The sequence below is a fragment of the Emydura macquarii genome, unplaced genomic scaffold (assembly GCF_026122565.2).
Source record: "Emydura macquarii macquarii isolate MOO-44397 ecotype Brisbane River unplaced genomic scaffold, CSIRO-AGI_Emac_v2 contig_480, whole genome shotgun sequence".
Classification (NCBI taxonomy): Eukaryota; Metazoa; Chordata; order Testudines; family Chelidae; genus Emydura; species Emydura macquarii.
In genome coordinates, this window is record NW_027130617.1 from 14,012,865 (window position 1) to 14,031,660 (window position 18,796).

The 18,796-nt window shown below is 41.1% G+C and overlaps 1 protein-coding gene across 1 annotated transcript; it reads left to right on the plus strand.

Annotated features, from left to right (window-relative positions):
- Window positions 1-983: 983 nt before the first annotated feature.
- Window positions 984-18,796, plus strand: LOC137146777 (uricase-like). The gene is made up of 8 exons (XM_067538263.1): window positions 984-1,013; window positions 9,623-9,841; window positions 11,087-11,203; window positions 11,317-11,395; window positions 16,587-16,773; window positions 17,391-17,514; window positions 17,944-18,027; window positions 18,716-18,796. The coding sequence occupies exons 1-8, from the start codon at window positions 984-986 to the stop codon at window positions 18,794-18,796; spliced, it is 921 nt and encodes a 306-aa protein (XP_067394364.1).

An 18,796-nucleotide genomic window follows, 5' to 3' on the forward strand; every position in this document is an offset into this window, starting at 1 on the left:
TTCCCTGGGGTATTGTGAGGATAAATACATTAATAATAGTACGGTGATCGGATACATACTATGGTAAAGGGAGACAGATCAGGACCTAAGATAGACAGTTGTCCATTACTGATTTTTGGGATGTGCATCCTGCTGAGCTTCATCATCGTTAAGCAACAGAGTAACCTATCCCTCTCCTGAGCCAAGGAAACTGCACATGCACAGGGCCTCTTGGATGTCATAACTAGCAGCCTACATGGCAGAGCCCTGGACTGCTCCCAGGATTTGAGATCTGGTAGCCACACCGGATTTGTCTAGACTGCAATCACATTGTCTGATTGCAACTTGTGTAGAGCTATCTTAAGTCCCAAAGCAGTGAAGTCATTTTAGTGTGTGCTGCACAAAGCCGCCTGGAACCCTGGGTAGTTACTCGTAGGGCTAGCGTGCGTTGCTGTGACTTCACTGCTCTGGGACCCGAGCAAACTAGATTCAAGCTAGTTTGGGTACATCTATTGCCACTGTAGTTGCATCCTGTAACTGAAATTTAGACATACCCATAGGCACCACACGGTTGATGCTGAGTGGACGTCCCCCACTTCAGGACTACAGTAGTATTCCATGAGTACAGATATCATTTGTGCTTTAGCTTGTGTCATGGACAGATTTAGGACTTCAGCCTTGGATTTTTAATAATGAGCACTTTGTCTTTGCACTCTTTTAAATTGCGGGTAAACTCACATCGACTTCAATGAGATCAGGATCAGTCCCCTTATCTCTATATCTGCTGTGGTTTTCTTTTTTGTTATAGGTTTTTTCTTCATTCAAGTTTCTGCCCAGGGCAGAAAAAATGCTGTGCTGGCAAATATATTGTGAAATATTTGCATTTGTGAGGCTAATCCCTCAACCATTGCTCCTCCTCTAACATTAAGATGACACTTTTTATAGAGCAGCAGCTGCTGTAGCTGCTATTACTCTTCTCAGAGATCCAAGACTCAGAGGTAACAATGCAGCAGCCCACGGTGTGTCACCTGCCCGTAAGTTTTAACACGTTAACAAGTTTTACAAATTTTATCTCAATACAGTGGGAAATAGTGATGTTAAATGTTAAGGTTTATTTTTATGTTCACCTATTTTAAAGCTGTTGAATCAGTTTAGCACAGAGTTCATGGACAATTAAACTGGACCTATTTAGCATCTAAAACTAAGTGGAAAATTATGTCAGTTTGCAGGGTAAAATGAAATAAGATAAAACTTCTAAACAGAGGAGGTTATAACCTAACTTTGATTTTTATCTGCAAGCTTAAAAGCCATCTGCTGTAAACAAAGGCATTTACTAATAACACCCAAATGAAAGAATATGAAGAATCCATCTTGTTTGTTATTATTTGTACTCTATTTAATTTGTGCATTTCTCTCAGCCGGGTCAGTGAAAATGAATGAAGTTACTTTCATTTCAGGTTCTCTGCTGTAATGTTTGGGTTGCAAATGCTGCAGGGGAATGTTTTACTTGTTTAAAACCAACCGTTGTCATTGGAACATTTACAAACTGATCTGTTAGTTTTAATCTTACTTTTACAAGATTTTAATGAATTAGTTTGTGTCACTGTTTAAGTCATGGATTTTTCCCTCTTATTTTTAGCATATTCAGTAATATTTTAATTTCACTTTCCACTGGAGCTTGCAGATATAAAAAGGAGGATTTGGGAAGCTAAACAGTTTTGTCTCTTCCTCAGTTCATTTTTTTCCCCACTGTTTCTTGCTGTTTTTTCTTCTGTAAGTTTAACTTTTTCCGATTTTATATTCTTTTCAGGTGCTGATTTCTGTATTTATTTCTCTGTGTGAAACCTTTTCTCTCTCTTTCTCCAAGATGTTTAGGTGGAGATGTATGGGTTCTATCCCTAAATCTGCTACTGACCAGGACAAATTACTTTAGTTTATGTCTTTCATTGTAATCTCTACCTGCCTGAGTTTCCCCATCTTTAAAATGGGGCAAACGATGCTTAATCATTTTTGTAAAGTGCAGTGAGTGGTATGGAAGGAAAGTGTGATAAACAGCAAGTGCTAATTAGAAATAATAGAAAATTAGGGTTGGAAGGGATCTCAGGTGGTCATCTAATCCAACCCCAACTAAATCATCCCAGACAGGGCTTTGTCAAGCAAGGCCTTAAAAACCTCTAAAGATGGAGATTCCACCACCTCCCTAGGTAACCCATTCCAGTGCTTCACCATCCTCCTAGTTACCACCCACCTTCCTAATAACCAACCTAGTCCTCCCCCACTGTAACTTGAGACCATTGCTCCTTGGTCAGTCATCTGTCACCACTGAGAAGAGCCTAGCGCCATCCTCTCTGGAACCTCCCTTCAGGTAGTTGAAGGCTGTTATCAAATCCCCCCCCCCCCCCACTCGTCTCTTCTGCAGATTAAATAAGCCCAGTTTCCTCACCTCTCCTCATAAATCATGTGCCCAGCCCCCTAAATAATTTTTGTTGCTCTCTGCTGGACTCTCCCCAATTTGTCCACATCCTTCCTGAAGGGGGGCCTAAATCTGTACACAATACTCCAAATGTGGCCTCACCAGTGCCGAATAGAGGGGAATAATCACTTCCCTCGATCTGCTGGCAATGCTCCTACTAATGCAGCCCAATACACCGTTAGCTTTCTTGGCAACAAGGCACATTGTTGACTCATATCCAGCTTCTTGTCCACTGTAATCCCCAGGCCCTTTCTGTAGAACTGCTGCTTAGCCAGTCGCCCAGTCTGTAGCAGTGCATGGGATTCTTCCATCCTAAGTGCAGGACTCTGCACTTCTCCTTGCTGAACCTCATCAGATTTCTTTTGGCCCAATCGTCCAATTTGTCCAGGTCACTCTGTATCCTATCCCTACCCTCCAGTGTATCTGCCACTCCCCCCCAGATGTGTCATCTGCAAACTTGCTGAAGATGCAATCCACCCCATCGTCCACATCATTAATGAAGATTTGAACAAAACCGGCCCCAGAACTGATCCCTGAGGCACTCCGCTTGATACCGGCTGCCAACTAGACATTGAGACACTGATGATCTAGCCAACTTTCTATCCACCTTATAGTCCATTCAGCCAACCTATATTTCTTCAACCCTTCTCCATGATTTTTCTGGAGACTGAAGTGAAGCTGACTGGTCTATAATTCCCTGGATCTTCCTCCTTCCCTTTTTTAAATATAGGCACTACATTTGCCTTTTTCCAATCGTTCGCGATCTCCCCAGACCATCAATCCTCTGATAGTTTTCAAAGATAATGGCCAATTATCTGCAGTGGCTCTGCAATCACATCAGCCAACTCCCTCAGCACCCTCGGATGCATTGAATCCGGGCCCCATGGACTTGTGCATGTCCAGCCTTTCTAAGTAGTCCTGAAGCTGTTCTTTCACCACTGAGAGCTGCTCACCTCCTCCCCATTCTGTGCTGCCCAGTGCAGTAGTCTTGGAGCTGACCTGGTTTGTGAAGACAGAGGCAAAAAAAAAGCATTGAGTAGTTCAGCTTTTTCCACATCATCTGTCATTAGGTTGCCTCACCCATTCAGTAAGGGGCCCACAATTTCCCTGACCTTCTTGTTGCTAACATACCTGAAGAAACACTTCTTGTTACCCTTCACATCCCTTGCTAGCTGCAACTCCAGTTATGTTCTGGCCTTTCTGATTTCACCCCTGCATGCTCGAGCAGTTTTTTTTATAGTCCTCCCTAGTCATCTGTCCAAGCTTCCACTTCTTATAAGCTTCCTTTTTGTGTTTAAGCTCACCCAAAATTGCTCTGCTAAGCCAAGCTGATTACCTGCCATATTTGCTATTCTTTCTGCACATCAGAATGGTATGCTCCTGCGCCCTCAGTAAAGTTTCTTTAAAATGCAGGTTTCTTAAAACAAAATAAAAATTGTTTCTCCTTCCCTTGGTTCTTTGCTATCCTGACCCCTGGCCACTAACCTCTCCCATTCCCCTCCACCTCAGGGATTCTCTGTACATCTCCTTCATTCTCCTTTTCCCCTGGTCATCTGCTCCCCCTCTGAGTAGTCTACTCTCCCCACGCCCTACAGTCCTTTCTCTCCCCATTTTCTATTTTCCTCAAGGTCTGTTCCTCTGACTCCTTCCTGGGATTCTCCTTCCCCATCCTTCAGGGAGGCCTTCCCTTCCCATCTTGTTTTCTTCCTCCCCCCATCTTGGGTTTTCTATTCTCACATTGTTCTTCTATCCTCTGTCTCTCTCATCCTCATTCATCACCTTCACTGCTATTGGCCCTTCACCTCTCCTATCTTCTGCCACCTCACTCCCTTGCTCTTGATTCTCTCTCTCCACCATTGTCTTCTCCCCTCCTGCCTTGGATTCTTTGTTTTCTTGACTTGACTTCTCCAGTTTTAATTTTCCCTTCCTGAGTCCTCATCTCCTTTCCAGTCTTTGCTCCTGTTTCCTCAGTCCCTTTGATTTCTTGCACGGGCGATTGCAGAGAAGAGGGGAAGGCAGGACAACTGGACAGCTGGGAACAATTGTACTAATGGCTTTCTGTCGCACACAGTGACCCCTGCAGGGGCAGAGGCAGAACTGATTCTATGTTCTGTGCAGCGCTCTGTCTCTGCCTGCCACCTCGCCGTGCAAGTGCTGAAGCAAAATGGCCAGCTCCATCTCTCCCCATGCAGATTCCATTTACTTTCAGGGTGACGATGATCATATGGAGGGGAAGGTGTGCAGGTCAGAGGGGAAAGATGCAGGTCAGACCTGCACAATGCATGTGAGTTACTAGACCTGTATGAGAGAGATGGAGCAGATCCCTGACTAGAGAAGGAAACTTCAGATCTTTAAATGTACTCTAATCCAATCTAGGCATTACTAATGCACCAACATCAGGGTACCTGAGTACAAATCTTGAGGACAATCAGGCCAGTGCAGAAGTGCTTAAATGTGCAAAGCTGCATGGAAGAGATATAAATACTGACTTCCAATAGAGAGAAGCTTGGCACAAGAGAGGAGCCTGAAGCAATTCCTGGATCTCAAAACCCCCAACAATCTGGAGGTATTTGAAGTTCAGGTCCAAAGTTTATGTCTTGATCATAGTGAGTCTTCCTGTTTTTAGAATATAAAATGTAAAGGAAGATGTGTATGTTGTTACTAAATAACACACCAAACCATGGGAAATGCATTTCACTGTTGGGGTTAGTACATGTGAAAGTAGAATAGGTCAGATTTCCAATTAATGCATTAAGATGCATAATTATATGTCTGATTTACATGCAAAATTACAATGATGAATAAACTGGATAATTGTGTTTGCAGATATGTCTTATTAGCCATTTTACAGATGGGGAAACTGGGATATAGAGAAGGTAAGAGACATGCCCAGGGTCTCCCAGAAAGTTCGTGGCTGAGCTAGCAATACCATCCAGCTATCTTAGCTCCCATTGCTTTGCCTTTCTGTAGCATTATTTTCTCTCAAAGAATCACAAAACACTTTACAAACTATAAATACAGGAATCAATTTACCAAAGTGCAGCCATCTCTATGGAACAGAATCGCTGATTCGTGGCAATGCTACATGACATGCACCTTCTCCAGTAGAACCTGATTGAAGCTGACATGCTATTTTCGAAAGTACCATGGGAACTTTAATGAGTGCCAAGGCCAAGATCTCCTTTTTACTTCCCATCCAAACTATGGTATTCAGAAATCTGACAACATAAGAATAATGGCTTTGAACCTCTCTCCACCACCACTGAGCAAATCCCTCCCCAAGTGAGGCTTAGAAGAGCCTCAGAGAAGGTAACTTAGTAAGGTTACTAATCACTGGTAAATCAGAGCTGTCATGAAGGCACATCCAAAATCGCAGACACAGCATTGGCATCTGTTCATTTTATCTGCACAACAAAACCCATCACACAAACTGCTCTTTAACTCAGCTAAAACAGGGGTTTCATTTTTAATATATAGAGCCATAAAGAAAACAGCATAGAACAGTAATGAAGGACTATCCCAGTACCTTTAGTGTCTCCTTGTTTCCAGCTGTAATGCTTTGAGTGAGGGACATCACAATTATATCACACAAGCAGTGCTGTCCTTCTGCAGGGAGATACACAATCTGTGAAACATTAAATTAAAATAAAGATTATTTCTAACTGTAACACAACAAACTTCAGAGTTGGAAGCTTTGGGGCCAAATTATCCTCCCACACTGCTGCAACCTCATTAATTTGAATGGGAGTTGCACTGAAGTAAATGAGAATAGAATTCAGTTTTAGGTTTTTATTCTTTTCGGTAATATGAAGTGCAACCAAATTCAAGTTCTTCTGAAGAGTTCTCCTCTGGGAAGAGGCCTTCCCAGAGAGATAGCTAGGTCAGATATACACAATAACACAATTGCAAGGGTTCTATTTGGCAACAACTTGCAGAATTTTTTTCTTCTTTTTTTTTTTTGGGGGGGGGAGTCTATTTCCAGCAGATGATGAGATAGTGTTCATTAATTGCTTATTTAGGAATTGTAATTAGCATCTTCCAGTTATAGGCCCCAAGGATAATGTAAATAGAAGAGATTAACAGATTGCCAGTATTTGATTGGGTTCTTGAAATGTCTCCCACACACATGTTCAAATACAGTAAACACTTTAAAAAAAAAGTTACAGTTCTAACCTGAACCCACATGAAAAATGCAAAGACACAATCCAGTTTAACAGGTTCTAACTCACCCTTTTGTGATCAGAGATATATATCACACATATATATCATAAGCAGTGATTTCCTTATATATGTGACAGTACATTCTGTATGTAGATTATGGACTGTTTTTGAAATTGCTTAGAAATATAGGGGGTAAGAACAATTGTGCTCAGAAGAAAAAGGAGGAAACCTTAAATACTCAGTTATATGGATGGCAAAGAGTAGCTATACACATAAGGCTCAATTCTGCCAGCCATACTCAGGTTGGCCTTGATGCCCCACTTCTTTGTACCTTGTATAGTCATTTATATCTTTGTAAAATTAATGTAAAATGCTACCACCTGGATCTGGTACCATTGTACACTGTGTATAAGTGTAATTGACTATACAGGGTGCAAGGCAATGGAATATCAGGTCCATCAAGTAGTACATTGCATTGGAGGTAGACATTGATTTCAATGGGTGTTCTTGTAGATTTAAGTACTGCTCAGCATGAGTAAGGATGGTGGAAGAGGGGCCCATAGGGATAGTACAATAATCCTAACTTTGAATATCTTTTCTATTAGCAGTATGCTATTTATCATTATGATTTATACTATGGTAGCACCTAAGGGGCAAGAACCCCACTGTGCTAGGTGCTGTACAAACACAGGACAAAAAGAGCTTACAATCTAAGGATTCCTTAGCAATATTTTAATTATGCAAAAGGTTTGACTAGAATCCAGAACTCATCCAACTTCATGGGGGCTTCTACTTCTAATCAAACCTGCAAGCAATCTGCCCTCCTCTGTGAACGTTTGCAGACCTGTGTTGGTGCAGATCAATCAATGTATTCCTCTTTATATTAAAATAAAATGTATTCGTTGAACCTCACCAATTAGGTCACACGATGCTTATAAACACTTATTTTGGCTCCGTCACTGGTTACATTTCATTAACGTTTTAGAAGTGGTTTTTAACTATAATATAAAGAAAATGTGTTAACAAATGATAATGAAATCTGACTTGCCTTGGATTGACAAGCTTCATAAAGTTGGTTTAATGTTTGCCCCAGGGCACTCTGTGTCACATTGACAAGAATTTACTCAATTGCCAAGCGTGCGTCAAAGAATCCATGTACATATACTCCAACTCAGTGCCAGGACTCTTTTTTCTTATCTACTTTGGTAACTTATAAAGAAGAAACCTGCAACAATAAAGCATTATTCGAAATTATAAATCATCCTACTGGGATAGATAAACCAGCAGCCCCTTTTGATATGTGCCACATGAGAGCTCTGAGTCAGCAGGGCCTCCTGCAGAGAGAATTGTATCCATGAAAATAACCTTCAACTGAAAACGTACCAAAAAACTAAAATATATATAAAATTGAAACATGCTCACAATGCAAGTCAGTGTTCTGTTATTCCATTGTGGATGGCAGCCCTATGCAGCTTTGCTTCAGAGGAAACACAAGTCTTAGGCTCCACTCAGTCTTAGAGTAAGTAGGTGTAATTCCACTGAAGTTAAGGGAGTTATATCCTTTTACACTACGTCTGACTTTGGCCCTTAGTTTTCTAGACACCCTGACACTCGTCCATTGCTATTAAAATAGTTTGCAGTACAATTCTACACTGAAAAATGACACTGATTTATTCAACAGATCTGCTTGGTTTGTGTTACATCTAGTGACAGAAAATCATTTTTATTTCTTATGACATTTGTTAACCCTTCAGTACTAACACAGCTAAGAGATTGAGCTTGATTCTATTCCTCCTTGTGCTTCACCAAGAGAATTATTTAGTAAGTTTCACCTATGAAAATGTGTAGAAGGCAATGGACATTGCATGGATGTCACTAGGAGTCTAATTTGCCCTGCAGAGCCTTTATTACTGCTGGTCATGCACAAAAAAGAAAAATCCCAGCTTCAGTTTCAGATCCCAGGTTGAATTTGAAAGTCTGGCAGTGAGGAAATACATCTTTTTACCAATAAACTAAGCATATCTGATAATGTAACCATTGAAAGACAATAAATATGGAACCCCAGGATGCCATTGTTACAGTGTCACTTTTTAAGAACAGATTTGCACTTTAACAAACTGTAGAATAGTGTGGATGTACAGACTGTTAACCACACATTTTTAATCTTCTTCAAGTTGTAAAGTACTCCTCATAGTCAGCAGTGGTTCAATTCATACCAATCTCCCTAATGAACAAAAAAGCTTCATCAGCACAGGTTTCCCAAAGCACATGCCCACATCATTACCCAGACTACTTTCTCTGAGTGCTCGGTTGAAGTCAGTCAGTCATTAATTACTACTATTATTTGTATTACTGTGGAGCCTACAGGACCCAAATAGAATAAGGCCTGATTGTGTAAGATCTTGCATAAATATATAGAGGAAATAATCCCTGCCCCAGTGAGCTTCCCATCTACAGATATAACAGATACAATACATTGGTGTGACAGACAAAGAGAAGAGAGAATGGAATTAAAAGTAATTGGAACATGTTTTGCATTGATGAGCTGTGTGCAAAACTTGTAGGCAGCATGGTGTATATTATATATAATACGAGACACACACACACACACGCACACACACACATATATATTTATGAGAGACATAAATGCACAATATCAGCAGTCTTTGCAGGCTATCTGCCTAGTCATTATCTATTGGTGATATTCCCCAGGCATCACAATAGAAGTACTGTAGTCCTTGAAGAAGGATTGTAAAGAGGACCAAGAAGTGGTTTTACAGCTTGGTTTGATGAGGGAGTTCAATGCATAAACAGGGTGGGGGGTGCATCGCAGCAAATCTCTTTCCTTCATTCCAAGGTCCAAGAAGGGGAAGAAGGAATAGTAATGGACCCAAAGCATTCAAACATGAAATCTTTCCAAGCTTCTTGTGAAACTCACGTGACATGGCTCTGACATCCTTTAAAACAGTGTTCTCCATTGAGTAAGAAATGTATGTGTTTTCACTGCAGAATGAAGACGTGGAAATCTTGAATTCTGAATATGGCAAGAACGTGATTAAACTCCTTCGCATTAAAAGAGACGACAAGAAACACTGCATTAAAGAAGTGGAAGCTTGCGTACATATTAGACTGAATTCTGTCAATGAGTACTTGCATGCAGACAATTCTGCTGTTATCCCTACTGACACCATGAAGAACATCGTCCATGCTTTGGCAAAATGCAAAGGGGTATTTTTAAACGATTCTATTTAGTATTGTACTGACTGGTATTTATGATGCTGCCCCAGATTTATTGGAAGTGGTGATTGTACTTACTTTTCTATTGTCAACATATTTCAAAAGATCCTCCCTCCTCTTTCATTGCCCTATCCAATTCCCCTTCCAAAGCTCACCCAGTTCTAGAAGCTCTTCTTCAGACAAAAGGTGAAGAGAGTTTGGGTGAGAGCAAAATTCCTACTCTCTTTCATGTTTTATTTCCTGTCTGCTTTCCAGTTTGGCATTGCAGCTCCCTTCAAAATTTTGAACTGGGTCTTTCCGTTTTCCAGTGCTAATTCTTCATAGAGAACATTGACTTTCTCATCTAGTATTTGGTGCACAAATTTGGTTTATCTTTATTTTATATGAAGATGACATTTTTAGATTTGGTTGACACCTCCTATCATGAATCCTTTTTCCATTTGGACCCGCTGGCTTTGATATCTCAACTATTCTGACTATCCAGTTCTGACTCTTAACCTTGGAATTTGGGCCCCTCTTCAGTTTTCTGATGGAGGCCATTATCTGACAAAGCCAGTATTGTTCTCACACCTGTCTTCAGGTACCTTTGTAGTAGGACAGCTGTGCACTTTTTAATAGTAATACAGTATAATAATAAAATAATAATAATAATACCTAGTTCTTATATAGTGCTTTCCATCAGTAAATATCAAAGTGCTTTACAAAGAAGGTAAGTATCATTACTCCCAGGTCAGTGGCTTCAGTTGTTCTTTTAATCTCCTAATTCCATATAGCCTAATTATGCCACACTATGGACCAAATTCTTAGTCTCATTATGAAATCCCATCTTTAACCTTCAACGTTCTTCAGTTTTTATTGTTCAATCAGATCACTCACCTGGAATGTTCTGATATTATATCTTCTAAGGGTCAGGTACCAGTGGTGGCTTCTCTCAATCCAGTTATTCTACTCTGCCATGTCCTTTCCTTTGTGGCAGTGATACTACGCCAAAGGAAAAAGGGATCTCTGATAAATGTGAATTTTTAGCTCCTATTGTAGTTTACAGTGCATGCTGAACAGGTGGCTAGAAAGATATTGTCTTTATAAACCCAGAATTGAATGGCATCCATATCATCCACAAAATCCATTTACATGCAAAATATTTACATTAATCCAGACAAACTGTGCATGTTATATTTTGTATGCCAATATACATTAGGTAATTGGTGCTCTCTAATGTGTTATTTGTCTTCTTAGATCGAAACTATAGAACAATTTGCCCTGGATATCTGCAATCACTTCATTTCATCATATTGTCATGTGATGTATGTAAAAGCCTATATACAAGAGGTACCATGGCGGCGTCTAGAAAAGGTATATAAAAATATTAGTATATTTTTCTAGATGTCTCTTTCACAATTCATTTTTTAAAAGTTATACTACAATGCATTACAATTTTACTTACAAGTGTGTTTTAACATTTATAGAATGGAGTCCCCCATGTCCATGCATTTATCTGTGTCCCTGAAGGAATTCGCTTTTGTGAAGTTGAACTGTGTCGGAATGGTGAGAAAATAATTCCTAATTTTCCTTCAGCATCATTACTTCTTTGTTAATGTCTCTACTGATTAAAGGCAAATGAAGGTTTAGAGATAATTGCAGGAGTTAATGGTTAAGAATATGATCAAAGATTCTTCATAGTGCTAAAACAAAGAAAGAGGGACACTCAAGTTTTTAAGTTGGGTTTGATCCTTCAACCTTCTCACTGAATCATGAGTGAACAAGAAATGCAGGATCCAGCCTTATATTTATATAGTTCTCCTAAACACATAATAATTATAATTGTTCACAAAGCATTACTATTGTATAAAGTCACAGGACTTAACTGGCTTCTGAAAATGACCTACTTAAACTAATACATCATAGCCTATAGTCTGATTATTATTACTCTAACAGTCAGTACACTTCCAAAGACATAGAATTTAAGTCCAACTGCCTAATTTACAGTAACACTGAAAAACCCCATGAATTTGCCTTGGCTTTGCTTCTAAAAAGATGCAATTTCTGCATTACAAATCAGACCAGACTGTCAGAAGGACTTCAGCCTAACCTCTAAAATTGCACCCATACCTTTGTGCAAGCAATTTTTTGTGCGTGTAAACACTAAAATGTGTGTGTGCAAATTCTGAATTCCCTGCATAATCAAAACTCCGACTGAGTTCATTGAGAATTTTGGGGTGCTTGAGAAATACAGGATTTAAAGCTGCAACTATATATATAAAGTAGGGTGTTAGATGTCTAGCTACCAATTTGAAACTACAAATTCCATCTCATTACTCTGACTGCCAACAAGAATGCCAGTTAGATCCAAATTTTGTTTTATGTGACATGAGGATGTAATGCTGGGAACTGGACTGAGTTCATTAAAGTGTTAAGCACAATGGGACTAGAATTTCTAGGCAGTGCTGCAATAGAAATAGTAACAATAGGCTCCTTAGTACTGAACAATCATAGTAACAACTTTTAATTGCTACTCACTAAGGCTGTATTCAAATTCATAATCTAGAGATGAAAGGCTCTGTAGCTCATTAGCAGTCCTATGACCCATCAAGTCCCCTTCCTGGTTCACAGGATTGTTAAAACTCGAAGGCACCTCTATGGGTTATCTAGCATGTCTCCTTGTATTTTGGCACAACTGATTTCCTTCGTGAACAGCAAAGAGTTCTGAAAGGTTCATTCTGAGTGCTTTTCTAGTATTTCTATCATTAGAAGAAGCAGCATCAGATACAACTTTCCAGTGAATTTTGGCCTCAGTTTTCTACAAAAAGAGATGTTTTAGATCCTGGAGACATTTAACCAATGCCACATTTTTGGCAGCATGAGCAGCACTGACTTTGGTTTCTTCATCCTTTTATGAAAATTCCTTTCTTAACTTTTGCAATGAAATCAAAAAGGAAAGTTGAATGAAATTAAAGAGTTTATATAATTTTCTGGAAAAGTTCCTGCTTTTAATGCACTGATAGTATCTCATATTTTTCAGTATCTAAAGATTCATCACCAAAACTTTGTACACCACATGCATAAAAGCTGCAAATGTTTGTGTGACAGGGTGGTCTGTCCCTTAAGGATAGTGGTGCCTACAGGGTCAGGCTATCCCTGTTACATGGAATGACCTTTTAAGATTTTGAAAGGTCCGATATATATACACAAGGACCTAGGAGAATTGATAGAGTGGAAGCAGAAGCAGGAATAAGTGGTGCTTGAGAGGAAATACTGTCACTCTATCTTTAAGGGCCAAAGAGACTTGCAGAGTGGGTGAGGCAAGGCTGCTGTTTCACAGGACTAAATGGGGATGAACTGGTAGAAGGGGACTGGCATAAATTCTGCCTCCTCCCTCAGAGCAGGGAGATAGCAGATGGAGAAGGTTGACCCACAGATCCCTCAGAACCTGAGGACTAATTGGGGAAAAGGAGGCCAGCTGATGGAGAAGCTGGCTAGGACAGTACAACCCAGCTCCAAGGAGGAGAGCTGGGAACTCCTGTTTAAGGAGAGATGGAGAGACTGGCTACCTTATGTGAGCTAGGGCCTGAATGAGCTCTCCCCTGCCATCTATTGATGAACTGGGGAAAAAAACTTCAGAAGCAAATGGTATTTGCATTGACATGCCTAGGCGATCAGCAGACAGACTGCCTTTGCCTAAATGATCAATTTTGGCTGTTTTGGGTTAAAATTCACTATAGTCTTGAGCGAGAGGGTAATGAAATGTTATTATCCTTACTGTATGACTAAAGGGTAACAGAACTGTCTTTAACGTGCCCCAACTGAGGGGGGCATCCTTACTTGAACTTCACTCAACTAAGCAGGAGGTTGTGATGCCAAATCCCAATTGAAAGTGAGAGGGTGATGAGTTAATTGTTCCTAGGTGGTGCTGCAGGCTTTGTTTAAAGAGTCCTGGATACCATCTGATCCTTTCCCTCTAGTGTTTAAAGACAGAGATGATCAGACTCATATTAGAGTCTGTGTTTCTGTTCAATGATCACTAGAGCTGAAATCACTGATGAGCAGTTTTGGGGGCTGAGCCTTAGACCCGGTGTGGGGACAATGTGGTAATGAAAGACAACACTGAGGATGCAGCAGAAGTAAGATTCCCCACTACACACTAAAATCACTCAGAACTGGGCAAAGCAGTGTAACCTCAGAACACACCGTTGCAGCTAGAGGAAGAAGTGACACCGAACAGCAAGCAGACCCTGAGATATTGAACCTGGCCCTTGTTGTTGAGCCTGCCTTGCAGACAGGTTATATTTACAACGCTGCTCCAAGGAGGAGAGCTGGGGATTCCTGTTTGGGGAAGGTGACCATTTGAAGCACAACCCCAGTTCCAGGAAGCGGTGAGCCTTTTAAATTGGGACAAGAGCTGACCAGGACTCTTATATGAACCCAGAGTGGGGTGACTTAGGGTGACTAGTGAACAGCAGTTGCACTGGGGGCTGCTCTGAAGGCAGAGTGGAGACGGTAGCGGTTGCTGACCAGGCACCCAGCTCTACCAGCAGTGGAGAAGTAAGCCTGGGCGGGGGTTGGAGAGGCCTGAGAGCAGCCCTCGCCCTGCCGGCCCGTGTAGCTGCCCACCAGGGCACACCGGCCAGGACAGGTGGAAGATCCAGGGCTCCTCACAGTGGCCAGGATTGATCCTCTCTGGCCTGGGCTCCTGGGCCATGCCCTACCCCTCATAGTTGCTGCTCCCAGAGGGCTCTGCCAGCCCCAGAGCTGGGTCCCCCCACCTGGGTGGCTCTTATTGGCTGCAAACAACCATGGCCCCGGGCACCATCAGCAAGAGACAGGGGAGCGTTGTAGCTGCTTTCACCATGGCACAAGCCAGCTCAGCAGCCACCCCACACTGCCTGGATCTGGCTTCCGGCCTGGTCACAGGGAGGGGCCTCAGGGAGTGGGGAAGAGGAGCTGGCACTTACTTGAGGAGAAGCAGGGTCATGGAGGGGGCGGGGCCTCATGGGAAGGGGGCATGACCCCCCAATTTTCTGCCTTAATGCACCTCAACCCCCCCCCCCCAAACCACTCCTCCAAAACACACTGGGAAGAGACTGGCACCACCCCACTAGTGAAGTAAGTTACAGTCTGTAGAAAGACTTAATGAATCAGACCCCACGAACGGAGTCTATGTTTTGAACCAACCTAAGTCTGGAGAATTGATTGAAAGAACCTGAGAGGTGCTGAGTGCATTGCACCTGCCAGGCCACAAAAGGGATGCTGGAGGGAGCACCCCATGGCAGTCTGCAAGAAAAACCAAACTCACCAAAATGACTTACCTTCAATTCTCAGTCTCGCTGTCATGCGGCCCCTTAACAGTTTTCTCTGGATTTCCTGCATAGGTGAGGAGTAACGCTACAGAGGGTTTTCAACCATTTCCTGCTTTTTTTCCCCCTCACAAGATAATTGTCTCTATCTCTAATGTTCCCTCCTACACACCTATTAACCAGACTTTTACATTTATCTCCCAGGCAAGCCGACATTCTACCCTTTCACTCTGCTAGTAAAAAGAGCTCTGTAAGAATTAATATCATCATAAGCGTATTTAATTACCAACCTAGCGAATGTTAAAAAAGCACAGCGTTATTGTGAGCCAATAAAGGTCAAGATAAATTTAATTGATTCAATATTTGGGAACAGAAAAGAAAACAAATACGATATATACTGATAGCATAAAGTAAGGCATTTTGTCTTTTGATAAACATCGCATAGGTGCTCAGACATCAGTTGTAATGAGCTTAAGACAATAGATAAATAAAATATCTACGTCCCAGGTTACAGGGGAGTTCTTTAAATGGAGGCAGAGATTCTTGACAGTAAGATACATAAATCAGGAGTTTCATGGCTCATGCCTCCATTGTATGACTACTTACACAGTACTGTCAAAACTCCTCAAATCCTGTCCAGGCATGCATAAGGCTCTGTATGAAACCTGGGAAGTATTACTGAGGGCAGTCTTTTCTTTAATTGCTCCAACATCTGGTAAGAGGTAGAGGGGACATCCCCTGGAAATTAGAGATACAATTCCTTAGATAAGTTTAAAACAACAACAAAAAGAATGCAAAGACTAAAAATGAGAGGAGCCCTGTATATTCAAAATAAAGTGTGATTATTATTTCCGATGGGGGACAATCCATTTTAAATATCTTCCGTATAAAGCGGCCAATTTTTCAAAATTAAGAAATTCTATTACAGGCTGTTCTTTAAATATTGTCTTATAAAGGCAAAAGCTAATAAAAGGAGGGAGAGTGAATCGGAGCCTCTTCTGGCTTAAACGTAATCATCAGAATTGTTAACTAAGACCCAGTTCAACAATCTATGTTATTAAAGAAATCACAGTTAAAAGGGACACAGCTTCCCTTTCAGATTCTACACAGAGCTGGCAGCTAGGAAATACTATCTTTTTTAGCTGAGCAAAGGTAGTGTGACAATCACTGACCGAGAATAAATGTGGAACTTCGTTATTAGAACTGGTCAGAAAGATTTTTTTTCCCCTAATAAAAATGTCAAATTTTAGTAAAAAAATTTTTTTTTCAGCAAAAGATTTTCAACAAAAACTCAATATTGTGTATGGAAAGCAGATACTTTTCATAAAAAAATTTGTTTTGTCAAAACTTCAATTTTCTGTCACAAATGTTTTGTTGGAAAACATTCAACCAACCCCACTCATGATGCCAGCTGATCTTTTCCCTCTGATATTTTTGGATCACAGGTTGTCCACTTGTTATCTCTGGAATTAAAGAATTGAAACTTAAGAAAACAACACAGTCTGGATTTCAAGGCTTCCACAGGGACAAATACACCACAATTCCTGACAGGAGTGACCGGGTTTTAAGTGCAGAACTGTTCTGCAAGTGGTCTTATGGCAACTGCCAAGATATTGACTTTGACTGCATATGGTACGTACTGAATTGAATTATATCTGCTGGCAAATTTATCATCCTAGACTCCTTCAAAAACAAACAAATCCTCCACATGCAGGAGGCACTGCACAGACTGTGCCCTAAAAACAATCCCAACTTGCTTTCTGTTACAATTAAAACTGCCTTATTTCAATTCTCTGGGGCTGATTCACAGGTCCTGAGCGCTCACAGCTCCCATTGACTTCAGCTGAAGTTGTGAGTGTTCAGTGCTTCTGAAAATAAGGCTCGGAGTGCTAGATTGTCTGTTGGTGCAAACTGGTGTAGATGCACTGTGGAGCTGTGCTGATTTACACCACCTGCTGATCTGGGTAGTTCATATTTGAACACAAAGCACCCCTGTAAACATGAAGTTGCATCAGATATGCTACATAGCTTAAATAAAATGCTTATTTGCAATATTATAAGGCTGGGGGATTGGAGTGGGAGGGGGAAGTGCAGGCAAAAGGACTTAGTGCAAACCCTGTGTTATACTGTTGTTAGAGACAGAGGAAATGAAAATAAAATATTAGAGATAAAAAAAGACAAGCATACCGGCAATTAATAAAATGTTTCATCGGTAATTTTTTATCTTTACTTTCATGCAATATTTTAAGGGACACTGTTCATGAGTGTGTCCTTGAGGCATTTTCTGGGCCACCTGATTGTGGGGAATACTCACCCTCTCACCAGAAGACAGTCAACAATATTCAGATGCTCACCCTGGCGAGAGTTCCACAGGTATTTTTCACCATTTAATATTTAGCTCACAAAGCAAATAAGTGGGATCCACTGAGAAGTTCAGGCTGAGCCCATTTGTCTAAATAATTTAAGTAAAACATGGAACTGTCTGAAGATGCAGTTAGCTGTTTCAGAAAATGATAATGCACACAAAATGCCAACCCTGTGAAGTACAAAGCACTTTCTATGAAGATAATGGGAGTGAAGGACACTCAGCACTTCACAAGAGGAGACTCAGAAAGAAAAGGGAAGAATGCTACAGAATAATGTGCAAGTGTTTCTAAAATGGGTCTACTTCATCCTCTGCATTCACCTCCCTTTTGTGATCTTTCAACTGTTTTTCATTACAACTAATGGAAACTTGATCAGATTGTCATGTTGGAAAGTACAGTAACAAATTGTGACAGTTTCAGATTTGTATTGTTTCAGATACAGGAGATTGAAGTCACCTTGAACAACATTTATTATGATGTCATAGACCTGAAGAAACTGGGATTGACGAATGACAAGGAGGTGTGGGAATTTTTAAAATATTAAATGCATGGAGTCATCTAAAAAACCCAACCCACTAGAGATGTGTTTCCTTTGCACTATTATGGTGGTGCAAAATGGCCTCAGTGGTGAAGGAAAGAGGGTGTGGCCAGAGCACAGCTGTATTCTAGAAATCCCCATCTGTTAGAACAGCCCCTTGCTGTTTTGTTGCAGCTGGGTATAATTTAGACCTGGGCATAACTCTGGGATGGGAGGGGGACAAGGGTGTAAGGTGTACAGCGTTTGCCTCCCTCCCCCTCAGCTGCTCAGAGTGGTGCCCAGGTCCGATTGAGGAGCTGGCCTGATGAAGTTACAGTGGTGCAAACCTGGTATAAGGGAGAGGATTTTACAAGGGCCATTTTGACAGGTGAATGGATTAGACATCCCTTATTCTCTATTTTCCTCCCCCTAGATCTGGGTCCCCTTCACTTACTACCCTTCTGGCCCCTTTGAATAGACAGTATAGGTCTGCTCCGGCTCCCATTTAAGTCCAGAGCAAAATCTCCCATTGACTTCAATAAATGCGGAATGGTGCCTGGGAGCTTGATCTTGTGAGGTATTGCGTCCCCTTAGGTCCTACTGAATATTGATTTTAGTTCTGTGACATCTCTAAGTTATTGGGTACTCCAACTGGAGGCGAGTTATTCATGTGAATATCATTTATGTTCAGGTTCTGATCCCAGTGGATATTCCCTATGCTTCTTATACATGCACTCTTGGGAGGAAGAAGTGCTTAAAAGAGCAAGCCTAA